The sequence below is a fragment of the Sorex araneus genome, chromosome 2, assembly GCF_027595985.1.
Source record: "Sorex araneus isolate mSorAra2 chromosome 2, mSorAra2.pri, whole genome shotgun sequence".
Lineage (NCBI taxonomy): Eukaryota > Metazoa > Chordata > Mammalia > Eulipotyphla > Soricidae > Sorex > Sorex araneus.
The window spans coordinates 118,723,843-118,748,528 of record NC_073303.1 but is presented as its reverse complement, the minus strand read 5'-3'; the positions used below and the strand labels follow the sequence as shown (position 1 = coordinate 118,748,528).

The following is a 24,686-nucleotide window of genomic DNA, read 5'->3' as shown; positions in this document are numbered from 1 at the left end:
CACATTTTATGTTTCCTTTCATCCCTCGCTGGACACTTAGGTAGTGCCTATGTCTTGGTTTTTATAAATAAATATTTCACTGAACGTCAGGGTCTAAAACACTGAAGAGAGTGATTTTGTTTTCTTGAGATAAATATGCAGAAGTGGAATTGCTAGAGGAAGTGTTTGTTCTTTTTAAATTTTTTTTAGGAACCTCCATGCTGATTTTCACATTATCTGCGTTGATTTATATTTCCACCAAAAGTTCACACAGGGATTCCCTTTTGCAACATTCTTTACACTTGTTGTTTTATTTTATTTTATAATAGCCATTTTCACAGTTATGTGGTATCTTTTATTTATTTTTTTTTGCAATTCATTGATTATTAATGATTTGAGTACTTTTTGTTTACCTATTACCATTTGTATGTTTTGGAGAAATTGTTTCGTTTCTTTGCACATTTCTTTTTTTTAAAAATTTATTCTTTTATTGAATCACCATGTGGAAAGTTACAAAGCTTTCAGGTTTAAGTCTCAGTTATACAATGCTCGAACACCCCTCCCTTCACCAGTGCACATATTCCACCACCAAGAATCACAGTATACCTCCCCCAGCCACCACCACAGCCCCTCACCCCGCCTGTCTTTGCACATTTCTAAGTCAAGTTGTTTTTGTTGTCTGTTCTTGTTTTTGCTGATTGAATACTGTGTGTTGACTGTTAGACGATTTTTGTCACATCTATGACTTGAAAATATTTCATCCCCTTCATTTTATACGTTTGCTTTCATTTTGTTGATAGTTTGCTTGTTATATAGAATTTCTGTTGTGTGCTATAGGCCCTCTGATTTTTATTTCTGTTTGCTGTCAAATGCAAAAAATCATTATCAAGACTGATGTCAAGAATCTTGCTTCCTGTTTTCTTCTAGTAGATTTGTGGGTTTAGTTGTTATGGTCAGGTCTTTGAATCCATTTTGAGTTGATTTTTTTTTTTTAATTTTTTTTTTTTTTGCTTTTTGGGTCACACCCAGCAATGCTCAGGGGTTACTCCTGGCTTTGCACTCAGGAATTACTCCTGGCGGTGCTTGGGGGACCATATGGGATGCCGAGGATCGAACCCGAGTTGGCCGCGTGCAAGGCAAACGCCCTACCCGCTGTCCTATCGCTCTGGCCCCTTGAGTTGATTTTTGTGTATAGTAGAAGGATTGTAGTCCAGTTTCATTCTTATGTATGTACCTATCTTAATTTTCCCAGCACTGTTTATTGAAGGATTATCTGTTTCCCCAACTTATTTATGCTTTCATTCATAATGATTTCTTATTATGATTATGATTTTATAATGATTTTTTATTATTTCTTTCATAATTTTTAGTATATAGAGCTTTTTGCCCCTTTGCTTAAATTTGTCTCTATTTTATTTATTTTGATGTTCTTAATGACGCTACAAATGGAATTATTTTCTTAATTTCTCATTCTTGTAATGATTACTAGGTTGCAGAAACACAAGTGATTATTTTTTTCTTAGTGTAAGAGATCAATGAAAACTAAGCCTCATATGCGTACAAGGCAGTTACACTGCTGAACTATATCCCCAATCAACACAAATGTTCTTTGTGTATTGGCATTTTTTTTTTTTTTGGTAACTTTATTGAGTTATTTTGTTCTAACAGTATTCGGTAGATATTTATAATGGCATATTACAAATAAGTCTGCATATACTTGTACATCATGCTTTATATATTTACAGTTTTTAGGATTTTCTCTGTATCAGTATATTAATATAGAGACAGTTTTGCTTCTACAAGTTTGTTTGGGTTGCCTTTTAATTCTGATTTCTCTGGCCAGGATTTTCAGTATCATATAGAATAAATGTAGGATGAATGGGCATTGTATTTTATTCCCTATCTTGGAAAAGCTTTCATCTTTTCACCATAGACTGTACTGTTTATGTACAGTCTAATTACATGTAGCCTTTTGTGAATTTTTTTTCTTCTTATATAGCTTTTCTTTGTTCTTGTTGTTAAGATTTTGGTCCACACTCAGCTATGCTCAGGGCTTACTTATAACTGCACTCAGTAGTCACTCCTGGTGGTCCTTGGGGGACCACATGAGATGCTGGGAATTGAACCTAGATCAGCTGCTATGCAACATGTGTCTTACCCACAGTACTATAGCTTTGTCCCTTAATAGTTTTTCTTATGTTTAAATGTTTTCTATTCTATCCAGTTTTTGAGTTTTATCACTAATGGATGTTATGTATTGATCCAAATAAATAATGAGGTATGAATGCCTTATGTGTAGTTATTATACAGTTATAAAAGCTGTATAAAATTCCTGCACTGTAGCACTGTCGTAGGACTGTTATCCCGTTGTTCATCGATTTGCTTGAGTGGGCACCAGTAACGTCTCCATTGTTAGACTTGTTACTGTTTTTGTCATATCAAATACGCTATGGGTAGCTTTCCAGGCTCTGCCATTGCAGACAGGATGCTCTCGGTAGCTTGCCGGGCTTTCAAAGAGGGACAAGGAATCAAACCCGGCTCAGTGCATGCAAGGCAAACAAACGCCCTACCCACTGTGCTATCGCTCCAGTCCATAAAATTTCTATCTGGTGAAATTTTAAAAATGGAAAAAATATCAAAAATTATATTATTTTAATGAATGAAATAATTTCCTGGTTTCTTCTGTTGTTTCTTATATTTTTCTAAGCTTTTCAGGTGATTCTCACATGCAGATTCTTAGCGAATTCATGCTCTAATACATTAATTTTACCTTTGTTTTATTACTTTTTATGTTTTATTATTAAGTGATTTTATTTTCTGTTTCCACTTTAGTTTCAGGTTTATTTTTATTTTTGTATTTTATGGGTTTTAGGCCACATGAGGTGGTGCTCAGGCTCTGGGCTCAGGGATCCTCCTGATGGTGCTCAGAGGATCATATGCTCTTTCGGGGATTGAACTGCACTGTGCCGAATGCATGGCAAACATCCTCCCAGCAATATTATCTCTCTGGCCCTAGTTTCAGTTTCTTAATAGACTAGCGTAGCTACTATATTAATGTTTGATGCCCAAATTTAATTTCAACTGCTAAGTCCGATTCACTGCACTTATTCCTATAAGAGCCTACTATAGTTAATGTATTCTTAGTATTGTGATCATAATCACTTAAAGACTTTGGCATTCAAATTGTGGGGCAGTGTTAAGAGGTATGTCATAGTTGTACAGAATAGTCTTATGTTGAATATCAGTAAGAGAAAATGTAAAATTAAAAATTCTTGGTGGGGGTAGGACAGTGGCAAGAGAGAAACTGGAGTCATTGGTGGTGGGAAGTGAAGTGGACACTGGTGGAAGGATGAGTGTTGGATCATTGCATGACTGAAACCTGATCATGAACAACCTTGAACTGTATATCTTGCTGTGATTCAATTAAAAAAATTAATTTCCAAATATATTTCAATATTTTATTAGTATTCCTAACTTTAGAAATACTCTTGCAAGTTTTTTAACATCAGACTTTCTTTTTTGAAGGGAGTAGGGAGATTGGGAGAATATTTGGTTTATGGATGTAATTAGGAAGGAATTTTGAATTTCTTAGTTATTCTCTTCCACCACAGATCAGATAATCATATGCAAAAATATATAGGTAGAATTCCTTATGAGAGTTTTGATGTAACTCTTTAATCACTGTCATCCCGTTGCTCATAGATTTGTTCGAGCAGGCACCAGTAACATCTCTCATTGAGAGACTTATTGTTACTGTTTTTGGCATATCCAATACACGGGTAGCTTGCCAGGCTCTGCCATGCGGGCTCCATACTCTCAGTAGCTTGCCAGGCTCTCTGAGAGGGGCGAAAAAATCGAACACGTGTTGGCCGTGTGAAAGGCGAAAGCCCAACCGCTCTGCTATCGCTCCAGCCCAACTCTTTAATAGCACATATTAATTTTGATTTATTAGTTATATGCTTTCATTTATTTTATTTTTTTTTAATTTGTTAATTGTTTTCTTGGGTGGATAGTGGAGGCTAGAGTCACAGAGCTCAGGGACTTCCTGAGGGACATTATTGGCAAGTGCCTAGGGGACATTATTGGCAAGTGCATGCAAGGCACTGTCTTAATTAAGCTCTGTGTACTGTCTTACTGGTTCTCTTCATGACTTCTCTTCATAACATTTTTTCTTCATGAGACTGTAGCCCTACAAAGGATTAATAGGTGTGCAGTAAGGGGAAGTTCAGCAGAGAGGTTATTTTCTTGTGAATGTGCTAAAACTGACTTTCTGTGCCTTATTAACTGTCAGTCCTTGGCATAACTAGGACCACAGTGTATTTCTTTGCTGCTTGCTTATACCTTTGTATTTACACCAAATTGAGTCAGTATATTTTTGAAGTAATTTTTTCTGTAAATATCTAACACTTTGTTTCCTTAGAAAGGAATGCCATTGCAAACTTCTACTATTATATGAAGATTAAGAAAGACTTGTAAACTACATAACAATTATAAATGTATTTTAAAGGTCTGCCAGTGTAATATTTTTTATATTTTTTATTTGTCATTAAATTTTAAGTAAGTAATTTTTAAAAATTATTATTTCTTATTTTCTTTTTCTAACTAGGTATGATGATGCTATTCAACTCTATGACCGAATTTTACAAGAAGATCCTACTAACACTGTAAGTTAGCTGGTTAGTCTTGAAGAGTGTCTGAAATTTTCTTTTCAAAAGAGACTTAAGTAATTTTGGAAACAATACAAAGATATATAAGAACGAGTTTTTAAAAATTTTAAACAATTTGTGATAAGGAGGCACATTAGGAGGTTTTTATGAATATTAGTAAGGTTTGACATTGATTATCTTATTTAAAGAGAACTAGTTAAAATTTGGAAAGGAAAAATTTTATATACTTTCATAAATCTCAATGTTTTTGTAATATTTTGAAGTTTATGGAACACTAACTTATGTCATTTGTATACATATATTTCGTTATCTTAATGAAAAATAAAACTCATCTTAATGGAATTATTGGAGTTCAGTTTGTTTTTTCTCTTTAGATTTAAACAATAACATGCATGTAACAGACTATTATATATTATATATTCTATGTGGCATAAATGCAATATTATAAATATACTTTATTATTTAGATATAACTGTTATGATATTTAATATGACCATTATGATATTTAATATGTTTGTACATATTATATAATGTTATATATGTATATTTGTAAGTGCTTTTTTTAAAAAAAATAACATACATACCCTAATATTTTTTGTTTGGGGGCCCATTCCCAGCAGTGCTCCTGAGTCAATGTTTTGTGATCAGTTCTGGTGATAATCAGGGGACCTGTGTCTAGGAGATAAATAAATCTGGGTTCCTGTTTGCAAATCATGCATTCAGCAAGTTGCGCTCTCTCTCCAGCTCTATTGTAATCTTGAAAAATGTTTATATCAGTTTATTTGGCAGAGCATTTCTTCCAAAGATTCTTGTATAGTATTTATATTAAATGGTAAAATTTTTGGAAACCATTTTAAATTGCATTTTAACATTTAATTTTTTAAAATTGTATCAACATATTAGCAGACTTAACTTTTTACTAATTTAAAAGTTAAAGGGACTGCAGAGAACATTGGATATTTTAATGTTTTTGTTACGTTCATACATGTTTCATGGTAAAACATTTTTGAGAATTTTTTTATTGAATCACTGTGAGATACACAGTTACAAAGCTTTTTCGATTGGGTTTCAGTCATACAGTGTTCCAACACCCTTCCTTCCATTAGTGTACATTTCCCACCACCAATATCCACAGTATCCCTCCTGCCAACCCCTATGCCCAGACTGTCTTTATGGCAGGCACTTCTTCGTCTCTCTCTCTCTCCATTTGGGCGTTATGGTTTGCAATACAGGTACTGAGAGGCCATCATGTTTGGTCCTTTATCCACTTTCAGCACATTTTTCAGATCCAGAGCGATCCCTTCCAACTCTCATTGTCATAGTGGTCCCTTCTCTGTCTCAACTGCCTTCTCCCCAAGCCCTGGAGGCTTGCTTGCAGTTGGAGATCAATCCTCCTTGCCCTTATTTCAACTGTCCTTGGGTGTTAGTCTCCTACTATGTTTTTTTATATCTTGCAAAAGAGTCCATTCATTATTTGTCTGTCCCTCTTTTTCTGACTCATTTCACTCAGCATTACATTCTCCATGTCCATCCATTAATAAGAAAATTTCATGACTTAGTTTTTTTAAATAATAGCTGTATAGTATTCCATAGTATAGATGTACCACTGTTTCTTTAACCAGTCTTCTGTCCTTGGGCAGTTGGATTGTTTCCAGATTCTGGCTACTGTGAACAGTGCTGCAATGAACATAGAAGTGCAAATATCATTTCTTCTGTATGTTTTTGCACCTTGGGTATATTCCCAGAAGTGGTATTGCTGGGTCATATGGAAGCTGAATTTCTAGTGTTTTGAGGAATGCCCATATTGTTTTCCAAAAAGGCTGGACCAGTCAGCGTTCCCACTAAAAATGAATGAGAATTCCTTCCTCGCTATATCTGTACTAGCACTGGTTCTTTCTGTGCCAGTCTCTGTGATGTGAGATGACATCTAATTGTTGTTTTGATTTGCATCTCCATGATGATTAGTGGTGGAGAGCACTTTTTCATGTGCATTGTGGCCATTAGTATTTTTTTTATAAATTTATTTATTTTTTAATTTGTGAGTCACAGTGAGGCAGATTCACACATTTTGGTGCTTGTTTTTCCCTCATGCAATGTTTGAGAACCCATCCCTTCACCAGTGTCCATTCTACACCACCAATGAACCCAGTATCCCTCCTACCCCTCGATCCCATCTCCCCCACCCCACCCCGCCTCTGTGTCGGGGCATTCCAATTTGAAATCTCTTTCCTTTTGGGTGTTACGGTTTGCAATAGGGGTATTGAGTCGTCATCATATGTCTTGGATATTAATCCCTTAGCCGATGGCTATTGAATAAATAATTTTTCCCATTCCTTGGGCTGTCTTTGTATCTTAGTCACAGGTTTTTATTTTTTGAGGTACAGATGCTTCTTAGCTTAATGTAATCCTGTTTATCTTTGCTTCCTCTTGCTTGGTCGGTGGTATTTCATCTTTAAAGATTCCATTAACTTTTATGCTCATTGAAGCACTGTTTGCAATAGCCAAAATCTGAGAACAACCCAAGTGCCCTAGAACAGATGACTGGTTAAAGAAACTTTGGTACATCTACCCAATGGAATACTATGCAGCTGTTGAGAGAGATGAAGTCATGAAATTTGCTTATAAATGGATCGACATGGAGAGTATCATGCTAAGTGAAATAAGTCAGAAAGAGAGGGACATAGGACTGCACTCATTTGTGGAGTATAGAATAACATCACATGAGATTGACAGCCAAGGACAGTAGATACCAGGGCCAGAAGGATTGCCCCATAGCTGGAAGGCTGCTTCATGAGTGGGGGAGAAGGCAGATGAAATAGGGACGGGTTCGCTAAGAAAATGATGGCTGGAGGAATCAGTCTGGATGGGAGATGTGTGCTGAAAGTAGATAATGGACCAAACATGATGGCCTCTCAGTGTCTGTCTTGCAAGCCATAATGCCCAAAAGTAGAGAGAGAGTATGGGGAATATTGTCTGCCATGGAGGCAGGGGGAGGGTGGGGAAGGTGGGGTATACCGGGGATATTGGTGGTGGGGAATGTGCACTGGTGGAGGGATGGGTGTTTGATCCTTGTGTGATTGTAACCCAAACACGAAAGCTTGTAACTATCTCATGGTGATTCAATAAAAATTTAAAAAAAAAATTCCTTTAACATCAGTTTCATGGAGAGTTCTGCCTTGTTTTTTTTTTCCCCATGTACCTTATGGACCCAAGTCTGATATTGAGAACTTTAATCCATGTTGTTGTGACTTTAGTGCCTGGTGTTAGAAAGAAATCTGAGTTCATTTCTTTTGCATCTAGTTTTGCAGTTTTCTCAGCTGTTGAAGAGGTTTTCCTTGCTCCACTTCGCATTTCTTGCTCCTTTATAAAAAATGAAGTGATCATATATTTGAGGGTCTGTGTCAGGATATTCAACTCTATTCTTTATTTATTGAGCTACCAGTGGCTTTCATGAATGTGAATCTTTATTAATTTTAGACGTATGGCAGTACACCAATGCCAGTCTAGTTCTACCACTTTCCATAGGATGTTTCCTCTCCCTCAGCTTAACCTGATAATTTATGTCCTGTCATCACTCAGTTTCTAAGGATTTTGTTTTATTATTAATTTACATTTTTGGGTCACACCTGCAGTTGCTTAGGAGTTACTCCTGGTTTTTTGCTTGAGTTATTCCTAGTGAACTTGGAGGACCATATGGAGTGCTGGAGATTAAACCCCAGTTGGCTGTTTTCAAGACCCTACCCACTATACTATCTCTCCAGCAACTATCCCACATTTTATATAATATAGGTTTTACTTCTTAACTGGACACTGCTTTATTATCTATGGAAATAGTAAAGGAGTGAAAAAGGAAAATTTACAACAATTTGTTTTAGATTGTAGTGAATTAGTGACATAGATTAGGAGATAGATAAATGTTCAAAAGAAATTGGTTTCAGTGGTCTTCAGCTTTGCATGTGAGTAACCCAGGTTTGATTCCTGGCACTAAGTGGTCTCTCAAGAAATAATGGGTGAGACCCTGAACACAAAAAAATTTTTTTGAAGACATGAATTTCTTAATTATATGTCAGTTTATCAGTCTCCTACTTTCAGAATTTGAGATGAGGCTCTCAGTATGTCAGGTTTTCTTTGTAGGGCCAATGACAGTGCAAGGGTGAAGGTAATTGCCTTGGTCTCCACTGACCACACTCCCATCCCTGTCACTGCATAATGGTCTCCCGAGCTTGTCAGGAGTGATCCGTCAGTATAGAGCCAGGAGTAGGACCTGAACACCGCCAAGGGTGACCCCCAAACCCAGATAAAATTAAAATAAATCTAATATTCTTAAACTTAGATAGGCTTTAGGATTAAGATACTTTTCATAGCTTTTGTTTTTGTTCTGAATTTTTGAAACTTTAAACTTTTAAACTTTTTTTTATTAAGGTGTTTTCATTGTTTTATGTAGTGAAACCATAGAAAACAAAACTTACGAGTACCTACAGGAGACAAGCATTATTATGCTAGGCCTTTAGTATGAACTCAGTCATCAAGGATATACATTTTCAACCTAAGCCTTTATTACAGAAATACTTATATGAATATTGTTCTTGGCCTTCCTTAACAGGGGCCTTCTTGGTTCTCTTTGATTTTTTTGATTCATTTCTTTAGAGAAAAAATCCTTTCCTACTTCTAACAGGTAGCTCTGTTGATCTAAAGCAGCCCGCCCACCTTTTTCCCCTGTATGATTCTTATGGATTGCGTATTATCTAAAACGTTAGCAGTAATGTTCATTGTTAATCAACAGAATCTGGTCCAAATTATGTTGTGTTTCATTGTGTTGCCTTCTGTATTAGATCACCAGAAATAGAGGAGTAATTCATGTAATGCCCTGCAATCCCTGACAGTTTACTCCTGTGGTCTTGATTTTATTGCTCCTCTGCCTTCTTTGCTCCTCTGCAATGTAGTGTCTCCTGCACAATTTTCTCTTTTCTCTTCATAATACCGACTTGTCTCTTCTGTCTTGGCAGAGGTATCACATCTGGCTCCCTCTGCTTCCTCTTCTTTTATCCTGTCCACTTCACCACGGCCTCTGTTACGCTTTTCTCCTTGTGCCACAGTACCCAAGATATCTCTATCTTTTTGATTGATGTCTTTTTATTTGATGTGAGTTTTCCCTGAGTCTAAACTCAAGAAATTATCAATTCCTTTTTATATCATTATATTTTTTAGTATCTTGCACTTACTAGATTCTCAATGGTTGTTTGATGCATGTATAAATGATCTTTATCATTTTTAAAACTTCAAAAGTAAGTTAGTTTTAAGTGTTTTGCCTATTAAAAATGTTTCTTTTAGGACCTATCTTGTTTCTTTGAAAAACTCATAGGTAGATTTTTCTCTAAAATTTTGAAAAAGTTAGAAAACGTATTTGTATAATGACATTCAAGTGGCCATTGTGGGATTTTTTCCCCCCTAATCTCCACTATCGCTCTATCTCTTTAAGATACAGATCTTAAGAATGAGACAGAGTAAAGGACTTTAGACTGGATAAAGATTAGGATTCCCTGCTGGCTTGTAATTATCAGAATCTGGATGGTTATTTATTTGAATGAAATGATGCATACATTGTGTGCATCAAAAGTAAAGCATATGTGATTGTTAGAAGAATGTTTGAATTCCCCAGTGGGATGTCATGGGCTATGTTTATAAACTCCCACTAAGCAGTGGTTCTACAATGGAATTTCACTGGCATTGAGATAATAATTTGCACAGTCAAATTACCTTCTTTACAAAAACCCAGGGAATCATGAGGGCCTAATCCTTTATTAATGTCAACCCATAGGCTGCAAGAAAGCGTAAGATTGCCATTCGAAAAGCCCAGGGGAAAAATGTGGAGGCCATTCGGGAGCTGAATGAGTATCTGGAACAGTGAGTGTCTTACAAGAGGATTGTGTTTTGTTATTCTGATAAATCTTTTTTAATTAAAATGGAATTTGCATTTGATTTTCCTTTTTTTTTTTGCCTCTATGCTGTTCATTTACAGAGTAGCTGCACACTTACCTTTTTTTTACCCTTTCCTTGCCAGATTTGTTGGAGACCAAGAAGCCTGGCATGAACTTGCAGAACTTTATATCAATGAACATGAGTGAGTTATTTGACATATATACATTTTTGTTAGGAATATGTTTTTAATCACTAAAACTGAAGTTTGGAGGACATTGTGGTTTGTAAAGAATTGGTGAGAAGGTGTGAATCATGTGTCATTTTAAAAGAAAAAACATAACATCAAAAATTTGTTGATTATAACATGAGAATTGCTTTGACTCGGTCCTTTCACTGAATTTTCAAACATGGATGTCATTCTTTGGAAATTAAAAGACTTGGATTTGCTGAGCTAAGTTTATTTTTTGGTAAATCAAAATTGTGAATTTTCAGGGTTTAAACTGTTCTTATGTACAAAGAGTATTGTGCTCCCTGCTGTTTAAAAATTCTGTCAATTGTATGCGTTTATTAGTCTTGGTACTCAGAGAATCAACTCTTCCATAGTAGAAGCATTCTGTTGCCTGGGTAAAAAACCAAGAATAATCAAGAATGTTGAATGCTGTAGGAACTTGCTTATTGGATATTTAATGTTTTTGTTAGCTTTTTTATTGCTGCAGTGACAGGAGGAAATCCCAGTGTGAGAGGATTAGCCCAGTCTTAGTGCACGTTTTCTAATATCACAGCATTAGTGCTAACATCCATCTATAGGGAGGACTTTCTACCCTTTTTTTTCTTCCTTCATTCTTCTGAGTCTGAAGTATATCACACTGTTTCTTTCCCCTTTCTGAGAGAGAAAAGAATCAGATTCTCATGCACATATTCTCCCTGTGCATGAATAGTTAACCTCATTCTCATACTACAAATAGCTGTCACAGGAAATAAAATAGAATGAAGATACTTGTCTCTTGCCTTTGCCCAGGGCTAAATATATCATGTGAAATGGAAAATTAAGGTAATTATCTGCATAATTCTAATAAAAGTGGGAGCTAAAATAAAAATAATAGCTGTCATTTAATGAATGTGTACTATATTCCTGGGGTCATTCTTTTATTCTTTACTATATCCTGGCTCTCAGATTTTCTTTGTTTTCTGTTAATCATGTTCCTGAATCATGCTAATAGATACGTAGACATAGATGCTTGTATTTTAATATATGAACACAGGCAGGTTTTCTGATGTGTATAAGATTGGCAATTTACTTGGGTGTTAATGTTTCTGTTCATAAAGTCAACATTTATGTGATATATAGTAGTATGTATGTTATCTACATTACAGAAAATTGAAATATCAGAATAGAGTAAAAGTAAGTTTTACTTTCTTCCGTAGATGATCACCATTTAAAATTTTTCTCTGCGTTTTGAAGATCACATGGTTAAAGTGCTCTTAAAATAATTAAAATAATTAGGGAGAAAATTTTAAAGTTATACCCAGAGGAGAAAATTTAGAAAGCCCAATTAACAATAAAGATGAAGACAGAAATCATGTGTATATGCATAATTCTAAAATTACTGCAGTTTAAATTTTAATTTTGTTTTTTACTACTGTTTTAAAAAAAGTCTAAAGTAGAAATTATTTTTTTAGCTATGTTTTTCAGTTAGTTGTATTTTGTTAAAATTTCTTCAGCAATAAATATTCTACAATGTGATTTTAATGACTTTATATTATTCCATCTTATTAATTTCCTAGGGGAATATAAAGGGTTTTCATTTTCACTATAATGCTGTAGTGATTATCTTTATTTTAATGATTTCCTTGGGCTAAATTCTCAGAATTACTTGATTAAGTGATAAGCACATTATAGTTTTTTTGATAAATCATTTCTGTTTGTTCACTGGAAAGGTAATACCAATTTAGTTGCACACCAACTATTGTTACAATTTCCCCCCTTAACAACATTGGGAGCTATCATTTTTTTTTTTAACATTGCAGGCTTTGATAAAAATTGGTTGCACTTTAAAAATAAATTTAAGAGTGCTTCTATCAATAATTTGAACCTTTGACCTATGAAAAATATATCCTTGTTACATGTCATTTAAAAATAGATGTTTAAAATTTGCAGAAAATTTATATAGTTATGTTTAGATTTATCAGCTTTACTGGTTTGGCTTTTGATCGTGTAAAAATTTACAAATGTTATTTTCTCATCTATTCTACTTTTTCATGTTTCTAATATTTTTGTATTTAGTTTTCAAGTTGATTATGCAATTTTAATCTATTTTAAAACTTAATGTTGTTATTTTTTTGTTATATCCTCACATTTAGTTTACCTTTGAGTGTAAAGAATTTCTTGAGATATTGGCATAATCTTAGGGAAAAATTATTTGAAAATATAATTCCCAGAACAGAAAGTTATCTGAAAAGTATTTTTATGGAAAATAATTGTGTTCACTTGACACAATTTATGTTGTATCACAAACATTTTGTTCTGAAACTCCTTATTGATAAAATACGATTAAAAAATTAAAGAATAAGTAGTCAGATTTATAGTGAATTTAAATACTATCTTCAATTTTTTATAATTGGTATGGAAATCACAGGGCATTCAGAGTTTTTTGTTTTTGCCATTTTGCAGAAATCGCTGATAGTGATAGAATTTATTGGGAAAATGTAGCTACTTTGAAATTACTAGATACAGTCATTTTAACATTCCTTTCTGCCTATAAAGTTATAAACTATTTTAAATATGATCAGTTCAGGTGACATTGCTAGACTAGATGTGAATTTTTTATTCAGTACTCCTGACTAAAACAAAATGTGCTAAGACTTTTTAAATAGAGACAAAGGAAATTATTTCTACCATGAACTTTTTTGTTTTCAGGTTACCTTAAAGTTTGCTTATGCTTTATAATTTAGTTTTTCTTCTTATTCCAAGCTTAATGTCACACCAGTTGACCATATTGAAACACTTCACTTTATTTAAATAAAAAAAGACAGTATAATTTTTTAGTGAATGACAATGTGTAATATAAACAGAAATACGTATTTAAAACAAGGACTGACTTTTCCTTTGATTTGTAGTTATAACTAGATGTTACATTGGCAAGACCAACTAATTACAGTTATGATTATGCTTTCTTTTAGTAGTTTCATCCTCACTGTAAAATTTTATCAGAAATGAAATTATCAAAATTCTGTAAGCAAAAAAATTCATGTTGAGACAGTCTCAGGGCAAATTTTAGTTTACTCTATTTAAGGATTTTTGACACTTTCATTATTGACTCTAATGGGTTATTATAAATATACTTAAGTTATTTTTGCTTCTCTAATCTTGATCTCATTGAATATCTTCTTGGAATAGTGCTGGCTATGTGTCATCCTTGGAAGTACTGAAAAAAAATACTCAAATTTCCATATGACAATATCCTTGAGTGACCTTAACTGAGAAAAGCTGGGCTAAACTATCTTTGAATTTTGACTTTATGACCAAAATTAATTTGATTTTAAACTTTGGTGGAATGAATGGGGGGAAATGAGTGAAAATGAAAATTGGGAGAATGAATCCTCTTCTTATATTGGATGCTAAATATTTTTGAGAAAGATAATTTTGCATTTATTTTTCATAGAAACTCCTCCCTTCCCATTTACTCTTTTTACTGTAGAAGAGTCACCATATGCTGTACACATTTTAATCTCTAAGAACACTTATTCTTAGCACTGATGTGGATTTTTGTTATTCCCCCAAGTTAAGGAACGTATTTAAAAGGGAAAAATTTTTTTTTGATGACATTGGATATCTAAGGTAAAGATGACTTTTTCCATTCTTTTATAGTGACAAATACCCAGTATGTGGTCCTAATCCTTTCATTTTATATATTAGTTAAGCCATTATTCATCATTTTAATCACTCTTACCTACAATATCAAGAATCAAAGGTAGGTTTCAGGTATAAAAATGAGAGGGACTAAATATGCTCTTAGAGGAGAATCTCTAGAATATCTGTGGTTAAGTAAGTGTAAATGCTAAGATTTTGGAGTAATCTGATTTGGGTGGTCTTAGTTCCTCAGACTCTGGGTTTCACTGCTGTTCCTTTTAGCATTGTTAACATTGACATCTTCTCAGTATCTTTACTACCACTTTTTTTTTTTTTATGCAATCATGGAGGCATTGTCATTAAGAGCACAGGTCCTCTGGAATGTCACTGCTGAGTTACAGTTTAGATCTCTGTGTTCTAACTATGGAGTGCAGGTACTTTCCTACTGCCCAGGGTTTTGGGTAGAATTAAATGAGTTAACACGTGTAGCACTCTTATAGAAGTACATAGTTTATAATAAGCACATAATAAAGGTTAGGTATACCTGTATGAAACCTTAACACCTCTGTTTTTAAAAATAGATTTTAGTGTAATGATAGTACCTTTGTATACTGGTGATAAATATTAAAAACAATTGTAGGTGGCCTTTTTCTGAAGGGTATTGTCAACACCTGACTGGGAATAAATCTTAGAACAGCTGAGTTCTTTTAGACTTTCCTGTAATGAGGCAACTCATATGATTTAAAACTTACAAAGTGCATAATAGGTGATTTAAAATCATTTTCCCTTAGTCTTTACAGCAGTTTGAGATATGCTTGAGTTTTCAGCACATTTTTATTTCTTTACCACATAGTTAACTCATAGTAATAATATTGAAATCACTTAATCTGTTTTTATAGGTTTAAAAATTTATCAGTTTATTAGTTTGTATTTGATTACAAACTTAAATAATAAAAAAGTCTTGTAAGAGAATATGCTAGTAATTATATGTCTGCAAAGGAATTCTAATGAATGGAGATGATAAAATATTTATTTCTTTCTCACACATGAGCCTATTGAATTTTTTAAATTTATCAGTGAACTTTATAATATTACAAAGTTTTGAAGCATTTGTTGTTAATTATTCTTGGATGTCAAAGTAGTAATCTGGTTAAAACGTTTATCTATTGATTGTTCACACACTTTTACGATTTAAGCCTCTGTTAATTCCTTTTATTAAAAAATTAATACTATTTGTGTTTATGAATTCATAATAACAAATATTTTACTAATAAAGCCATTTCAGCTATTTTGAGGATGTATCACATATCACAAAATTGTTTTAAAATTGTTAGAGCATAACTAAGATAAAATTTATTACTGTTAATATTGCTTTCTGCTTTTGATGTTTTCCAGCTATGCTAAAGCAGCATTTTGTTTAGAGGAGCTAATGATGACTAATCCTCATAACCACTTGTACTGTCAGCAGTATGCTGAAGTAAGTGTTTCCAGAAAACAAAATTTTAGTAGATTTTAAACAGTGAAATTCTTTGTGTTTTTTATTTTTATACTATTAATTATCAATTATGGTATAGTTGGGATTATTTAATGATTTATAAGACTTTTGAAGCGATTATGATTTTTAAATTTTTTTTCTTGGAAATTCATGTTAAGGTGAATATATTTTGGGACATAGAAGGTGTCTTTTTTGTCATTTGTGTAGAAGAGTAATCAAGTGAGTCACAAAATAAAAAGATTTTATTATTAAGGAAGCCCATATAATTAGAAAATGACATTCAGTGTTCAAATACACATTTCTAATGGAAAGAAAGTGAAAATATGTCATAAAATAATGTCAACACAGTTGAAATAGAGATTATACTGAGTCTTTGTCAGTAAATATTTGTGTAATATTTTTATTTTAAAACTCAGTTATCTTAATATTCATAGAAGAGTTTTGGAGAGTAGGTAATGTTTTAATATTTAGATTAACTTTGACAACTTTAAGATGCATTCTTTTAACATTTTAGATTTGTTTACAGAATATATATTTCAATTACTAATGCTTATGGTATGATACATGCTATATTTCAAAGTAGTAAAATAAACAGGTTTCAGCACTGTGTAATTTTTAACAGGTTAAATATACCCAAGGTGGACTTGAAAACCTCGAATTTTCAAGGAAGTATTTTGCACAGGCACTGAAACTGAACAACAGAAATATGAGAGCTTTGTTTGGGCTTTACATGGTAAGATGAGGTGTATGTTTAATGTTACTTTATGAAGTTTGTCATTTAAAATAACCCTCTGTTCCCTTCCCTCTTTTTTATTGCATTGGTATGCGTATGTTTTTATTTTCTTCTTGTTAATTATGAGCAATAGTTCATAAGGCATTTTGATTTTTGTAATAATATATTGTTAATATATAGTTGTTTGGCTATTGATTGTAAAACATTGTTATTGTATTGTAATGGAATCAATGATTACATAATTTTAAACTAGTAGCTATAAGGTTTCGTATAATTGATTTTCTTGATTTTCTTTAGTTTCTATCGTCACTGTGCACTTCATATTCTAAATTATGATTGTATGAGCTATTTTTAAATTATACAAGATATATATTAGAAATAAAATGTCCAATCTGTTGAACAGACATTTTCTTATATAAAAAAGTACGGAAAATGAAGTAAGATTTAATTAAGTAAATATGTATTTTGTTTATGTATGCTGAATGACAGGCTTAGAGATAGCAATTAAGAGCATTGAGAAATTAAGAAGCTTGCTGAGCTTGCCTTAAATATAAATGTGTCTGTTTTGTGTGTGTATATATATATATATATATACATACATATGCAGTCACATATATATATGTATGCACTTGAATATGTATGCATGAATGTGTATGCACTCTAGAATCATCAAGATAGTTAGAAAAATTAACTTATTTAATAGGCTAGTTCTTAGAAATTTAAATTTATCCTAGTTTTTCCATGGGGCTTGGGTTATGATCTTGTTTGGGCTTAGTAAAATGAATTGAGCAGATTCTGCTCAATTGAAATGGAGAATAGAAGGAACATAAATTAGAACAGTTTTTGGAAAAAAATGGCAAAATGCAACAAAACAGTTTTGATATTTCAAGGTACTTCAATACTTTAAGATATTTTTCTTAAATTTTTCCAAAGCTAAATACAGTAGCTTATAGACAGTGATATATATTGTTATCTTTTTATCAAATTGAATATTTAGTTTTTTTTCTAAATGGCAACAGATCATTAATAGTTTTTGCATAGCATATTATATGCCAGGTATTGTTCTGAACTTTTTTTCATTAATTTCTCACATCAACTTTTTTAGATAAGATGCTACTGTTACTATTTTATAAACAAACTAAGACAAACAGGGCTCAATTAATATGCTTAGGAAAGATATAAATCTACTGAGTGATAGATTAGATTCCAGCCAGTTGGCTGCAGTTATTTCCTTACTCACTGAACTTGCTGTAATTTGTACACAAAGGTGCTGCTAAAGAGAGATGTTTAGAAATCTATTTTTGGCATGGTAGATTCCTCGTCAACAGCAGAAATAACAGGGAATTAACAAAGATTGGGTGTAAAAGAAAAAAATTACCTTTTGCTTAAAATTCATGCGGACAGATCCTCTCACAAGATAGGAAAGTTGTCATCCCTCTCCTAGAATTAAATAACAAAACCCCTCAATTTAAAAATAAATGATTTGGGGTATTCTCAGATTATTTCTTGGATCCCAGATTAAGACACTCATGTTGAAAAAACCTTTTTTAAAACAAGAGTAAATATCTCAATACAGTGACTCTCATTGTTGTTATAGCCTATGCAGTTTAGAAATACCTGATGAAAAAAAAGATTAGAATGAGAGTCTATTTCTGTCTTCAAGTAACTATCTTTTGTCAAGTCACATTGTTTCCACTGGAATTAGGTTGAACCAAATTGTTTTTGAGGTCTCTTATACTAATATTCAGTAATCAATACCAGTACATATAGTGCTTTTTCTATAAAGTGATTTTAGTACCTTTTAAGTGGTAAGTAATAAAGAATATCATTTTAGAGCTATTATAAATAATAAAATAATTTAAATTAGAATATATTTTCTAATTGTTTCAGATTATTATGTATTTAAAAAATTTTAAACATACATTCGTCTATTTAAGAATTATTTTGCTACAATTTTTTTTGAAAGTTTATCATTTAAATTTAGCTATGCCGTCTATTATCTCAGCAAGGGGAAAGTGGTTTTGTTTGCTGATATGCCTTTTTTTGTTTCCAGTCTGCAAGTCATATTGCTTCTAATCCAAAAGCAAGTGCAAAAATGAAAAAGGACAACATGAAATATGCTAGCTGGGCAGCTAGTCAAATAAATAGGGCATATCAGGTGAGTATTGATAATTTTAAGTTGTCATTCAAGTCAGTTAATGTATTTCTCAGTTGTTGTGTTTGTTCCCAAACTGCTAAGCCAAATGTCTGTTTCACTGGATTTTTCAAGTATGTGGGCAGGTTTGAGCCATGCAGAGTTAATTTGTAGTCTTATCATTTCTCTCTCCTTTTTTTTTTCCCACCAAAAAAGGAATCTGTTATATTATGGTCAATTATAATTTGACCTACCATTTCAAAATCTCAGTAGTTTTCCATTTGACAACTAAAATGTAATTATATATTCTAGGGAGATTAACACTTGCACTATGCATTTCAGAAGTACATTGGGTATGTGAGTCTCAATCATGAATCAGATGTCTCCAGTAATAGAGAAAGGTCTAAAACTAACTTGTCTGTGTAATGTTTTTATACTCTTTTTCCACATTAGATGTTATCTGAACCTTCTCTAATCATTTTGTAGTGTTTTGAAACTTAGGCCTAGATTCTTCAGGAACATGGCTTCCTGTATCTTACAGCTTCTTATATTTTGCTATATAAAAACATATATGTGAAGATAGAAATTACACCTTGCATCATTAAAAACATACTTATATGTTAAAAACATCTTTATATTTGATGGCTAATTATTTTATTTTATTTAGTTAGTTTTTAGGCCATACCAGGCAGTGCTCAGGGGTTATTTCTGGCTCTGCACTCAGGAACCACTCTTGACAGTGTTGAAGGGACCACATGGGATGCTGGGGATTGACCTAGGTCAGCAGGGTCAAGCCAAGCACCCTACCTGCTGTACTATCTCTCTAGCCTATATGGTTAATTTTTATATGAATTTTGATTTCTGTTTCTTGTGAATACATCTTAAGCATATTTTTCTGTTACTTTTAAAGAAAATTTTTGTCAGAAGTCTGATGTCATCCTGCTATTTTTCCATAATAAGTGACTTGCCTATTGTCTAGTTACTCAAATGAAAATTTTAATTTTTCTAAAAATCAATACATTTACAGTGGTATGTTGCAGTGATTATTCTTACTTCATAATCCACCTCAAGCCCCTCCCACCCAAAATGATGAATTCTTTTAATATAATGAATATAGCCCTCTTTTGGTAAAAGATTTTAAAATTCTAGTTTTAAATAATAATATTTGCTTGCTTAAGTTTTTGTTTTAGGGCTTCGATTCTAGTTATATTCCATCTTCTATCCCATCTCCATATGTCAATTTCTTTCAAATCCTTTCCTGTCATATCTTCTTTATTCTTTTTCTCTTTAATATTTTTTTATAGACTGCTTATTCTGTTTCTTATTCTTCTTATTCAAATGAGATTATTTTGGGGAACTGTTTGAAGGATTTTGTGGGATAGCAGAAGTAGACATGTAGAATTACTGCCGGGGCCTGAAGTGATAACACAGCGGGCAGGGCGTTTGCCTTGCACATGGCTGACCTGAGTTTGATCCTTGGCATCTATATGGTCCCCCAAGCACTGCCAGGAGTAATTCCTCTATGCAGAGCCAGGAGAACCCCTAGCATTGTCAAGTGTGACCCAAAAAGACAAAAAAGTAAGACTAGCTTCCAATTTGATTTTCCTATGACTTTTTTTTTGTTATAGGATAAAACCCTCTAATTTCAGTCATTTTAAAGAATGGGTCTGTTTCAGCAAGACTTTCAGGAAGATCTCTCTACCATAGAACTGTGTAGATCATGAATTTTGGGGATGGGATAGATGAGTGGGGGTTTAGAGGCCTTGGAGCCAGCTCCTGCAGTTCTCTGCCACCAGTGGGCGGGATGGGTAGCTGTGTAACCTTAGATAAATTACATAACATCTCTAGACCTCATTTTCATTTGTGTGACAGGTATAATAAAAGTTTTCTGAGATTAAAGGAGTTAATACATCTCTTTCACCAAATCACAATAACATGCTGAGTTCACTTTAATTATACCTGCTATGATCATTGCAAGGACTGGAGCAATAGCACAGCGGGTGGGGCATTTGCCTTGCATGTGGCTGACCTGGGTTTGATTCCTCTGTCCCTCTCGGAGAGCCTGGCAAGCTACTGAGAGTATCCCGCCCGCATGGCAGAGCCTGACAAGCTACCTGTAGCGTATTTGATGTGCTAAAAACAGTAATAAGTCTCATAATGGAGACATTACTGGTGCCCGCTCAAGCAAATTGATGAACAATGGGATGACAATGCTACAGTGCTATGATCATTGCAGTAATAACAATTAGTTATGATAGAACAGATACAGAAAATTTATTCTAAGGTAGGTACTTTCCCTTTTTCTCAAATGAGGAAATTAAAACATGGGAAAATTAAATAACTTTTCCAAAATAAGCACAGCTGGTTAATAACAACTGCTTTTAAATTTAGAAAGTATGACTCTGGTGCTCTTTTTAAAGGCTGAGCGTACTGCATCTTTAAAAAGATGTCATGTTTGGGGGCCAGAGTGATAGCACAGCATGTAGGGTGTTTGCCTTGCACACGGTCGACCTGATTCAATCCCTGGTATCCCGTATGGTCCCAAGCACCGCCAGCAGTAATTCCTGAGTGCAGAGCCAGGAGTAACCCTGCGTAACCCTGAGCAATGTTGGTTGTGACTCAGAAAGGAAAAAAATAATAATAAAAAGAAGTCACGTTTAAATATATTTGAAGTTGTAGGTACAAGCCACAAGTTTCTAACTCCCTTATTATGTTCCCATTTGAGCAGTTGCTAGCCCACCGTTAACTTCTTTCAGTTTACACCTAAAGCTCTCAGTGGGAACTAAATTTAGAATTTTTTTTTTAGCCTTTTTATTTTCTTTACTTCTTTCTTATAGTGTAGGACCAAGCAAACTTGCCCTTCCTGAATTTTCACATGCATCTTATCACTGACATGAACCTATCATTTGAGTGTATTAAACTGTTAAACTTATATTGAAATACTTTTTTTTAAAGTAATATTTGCTTTCTCTGCTTTTCTCTTAAAAAACACAAACCTGGATTAGGAGCATAGCTCAAAGTGTTGGTGCTCATACACAGGACTCCAGGTCTTGTATTTTAATTTCCGGCACCACCCAGCTGCCTGCTACAACACTGCTGCATGGCTGGCTGGCCCATTTGGCCCGAGGAGCACTGAACTCTCCCCAAAGAAGCTTTTGATCAGATTTTGTTTGATCCGTTCTCTGCAGACTGTTTGATGAAGTCTCAGTGTTCTCTGGAAAGAGCTTTGGCACATCCTGTGTCATCTTGTATACTACATAGTCCAAAGTCCACAGAGGGGCTTGCACATCTGGCCTGAAGGGATCATTTGCCTTTTCTTGACTCTAGAGAAAGGGACTGTCCAGGAATTTTTGTCAGTGTTTATCATCCTGGCTGCTACTCCTACGGCTCTCTCAACTAGACAGGTCAGGTTTCTGTATAGCAACTTCCAGTACTCAAGTAGGAATCATGCATCAAGCAAAACCAGCTTTTATTTGAAAAAAATATTGTTGTTTTGAGAGGGGCTGGTTCCACACTGGTGTTCAGGCAGTGTGGGATCTCCTCTTGGCTCCTCACCAAGCAGGGTGATTCCGTGTACGGGTTGAGGATGTGGTAGGGTATGGTCTCTGCTGAGCTGCTGTTGAACAGGGATTGGCAGACAGGCATGTTCCTTAGCACCTCTGCTGTCTCTCTAGCCCTGCCATTATTCTTGCCTACTGAAACAAGTAATAGATTTAAATAAAATCTCTTGGTACTTTTGAAACTTTCATACTATTTGCTTTTCTACAGAGGTTCTAAATTTTCTGTCTTTCATTTAATGTTTTTATCTGTTGCCTTTAGCCACCGCAATGGTTGAAAGCAGTATTTTTCAGTCATGGGTTTGCAGACCGGTGCTGGTCCAGTAGAGAAAGGTTTCAGAGCACTACTCTGACACCTGGTTATTATTGCTCGCCCCTGGGTCCGGATGCAGGCCAGTGCCAGTCCGCGGGTGTCAGATGGCTGAAGAAAACTGGAATAAAGGGCCTTACTTGCTTATGATTCTCTACACAGGCGATTTGCCTTGGACACTGATGAGCAATTCTGCTAGTCTTGACTGGTCAAGACTATTTCTGTTATTTCTGTTTCTGCCACCTGCTGGTGCTTGATTGCCTCTGAACTGTCCCGACAGTTGGCTGTGCTGGGCCTTCTGGGCCTCATTTGACAGACTAACTTGTAACATGGTCTTAGTCACGTGGTGGTCTCAGGATTCCAAAAGCAGCAGACAGGCAAACTGCAATGCACAAGGTTCTTTTCAAGTCTCTGACTACATCACATGTTGGTAATTCCCAGTGAGCAAAGAAAAAAATCCTGCAAATAACCTAGATTACCAAGGAGCAATATGTTGCTGTTCAGTGGGAAGAGAAACATAGTTCTTTGGAAGTTTAGTAAACTTTGCATAATTCCCTAAGTGCCTTCTCTTTACTTTTCATTTAGTTTGCCTTTTTATTTTTATTTGACTTATTGAGGTGGAGTTTGCATATGACAGTGTCCATACATTTTGGGTGTAAAATAGTTTGAACACAATACTCTTTCGCCATTGCCTCATGCAGGTTTTACAGAATTTCCATTATCTAAGAATTTCCAATATCTACTTTGTAATCTGTTTTACCTACACTCCAAATAGGCACTTAGTAGATTTTAGTGCTGTAAGTTAACTTTGCATATTCTAAAATTTTATAAGATCAAAGTGTAGGGACCCTGTAGTTCCTGCCTTCTGCATGTCCTGGAGATCACCCAGCCACCATTTCTGTTCATTTTAGTTTTCATTTGCCTACTTATTTTATATTCTGCAAATTGTGTGTGGGCGAATTTTAATCCAGTTTACCTCAGTCATCAAAATACTGTCATTGATCTTTAAGTCTGGTTAGTAAGTTTTTATTATTTGAATGTTCTTTCTGATGAGTTTTCTTTAAGATACAATGAAGATTTAGGAGAGGAGAGTTTACTTAAGCAAAATCTTAAGTGTATGGAGGAATAAAAAGTGCATTATATGTGATAAGTTTGGAAAAGTATCATTTTCAGAGATTGACATTTTAATAATAAATTCTGGGATCTAATTGAGAAATTCATGATTTTGCGTACTTTGTACATATAAACAAGTACAAAGTATAGAATAAGAATTCCTTGTTGTAATGTTTTTCTGGGTATTTATAAGTCAGAGAAAATGATATTTTAAGAGCTTTTTTTTTGTTTTTACTTACTAATGAAACAGAATATGGCTACTACTTGCTCTTCAATTAGGTAATTGGTTTAGCATGTTCAGTAGAGGCAGGCAAGTTTGATTAATGCTTATGAAAAAACTTTAATGTGAAACCTACTCACAATAATTTTCCAGATAAATGCTTCTTTGGTACACCGTTCAATTCATCTGTGTCTGTCAGTGATCCATATGTTATTTATGATTGCAGAGGTGATTCTGTTACTATCCTTTTGGGAAATAGAAAATTAAATCATGATTTGAGGGGAAGAATAGGATTCTGGCTTCATCAGTTAAATTGCCATATAATTCTGCAATAGACAAAATAATTGCATGTCAGGTAAAATTTGAAGTGATAGATTTATATTTTCAACTTTCCCTTTATTTGTTTAGACCCTCCAAAAAAGTTTGGTTTGTTCTAATTTGCACTGGTCGTGTACTATAGTGTTGACGGACACATTATTTTTGCTTAGCTAATTTTTAAAAATCACATTTCATATATTATTATTTGTTAATGTTTAAGCATAAACCAAGACAGTGTTGGATTTTAAAGATCAAGTCAGCATGCTATGACTTGATCTCCATACAAAGATTTTCTTTTTTCAGTTTTGCCATGTATAAAAGCATAGTGAATGTTACTATAAGGTGTCCTATTTTGTACTTCCTCCCTAACCCATCAAAGCGTTTTCTTAGA

General features: G+C 33.9%; 1 protein-coding gene across 1 annotated transcript in view; it reads left to right on the top strand.

The window, feature by feature from the left end:
• The window catches only part of EMC2 (ER membrane protein complex subunit 2), a 44,964-nt gene that overhangs the window by 15,010 nt on the left and 5,268 nt on the right, over window positions 1-24,686 (top strand). The window contains exons 5-10 of the mRNA XM_004607670.2: window positions 4,586-4,643; window positions 10,465-10,550; window positions 10,708-10,767; window positions 15,811-15,892; window positions 16,533-16,643; window positions 18,697-18,801. Of these exons, the coding sequence (XP_004607727.1) occupies window positions 4,586-4,643; window positions 10,465-10,550; window positions 10,708-10,767; window positions 15,811-15,892; window positions 16,533-16,643; window positions 18,697-18,801 (502 nt within the window). The remainder of the gene's footprint in view (window positions 1-4,585; window positions 4,644-10,464; window positions 10,551-10,707; window positions 10,768-15,810; window positions 15,893-16,532; window positions 16,644-18,696; window positions 18,802-24,686) is intronic.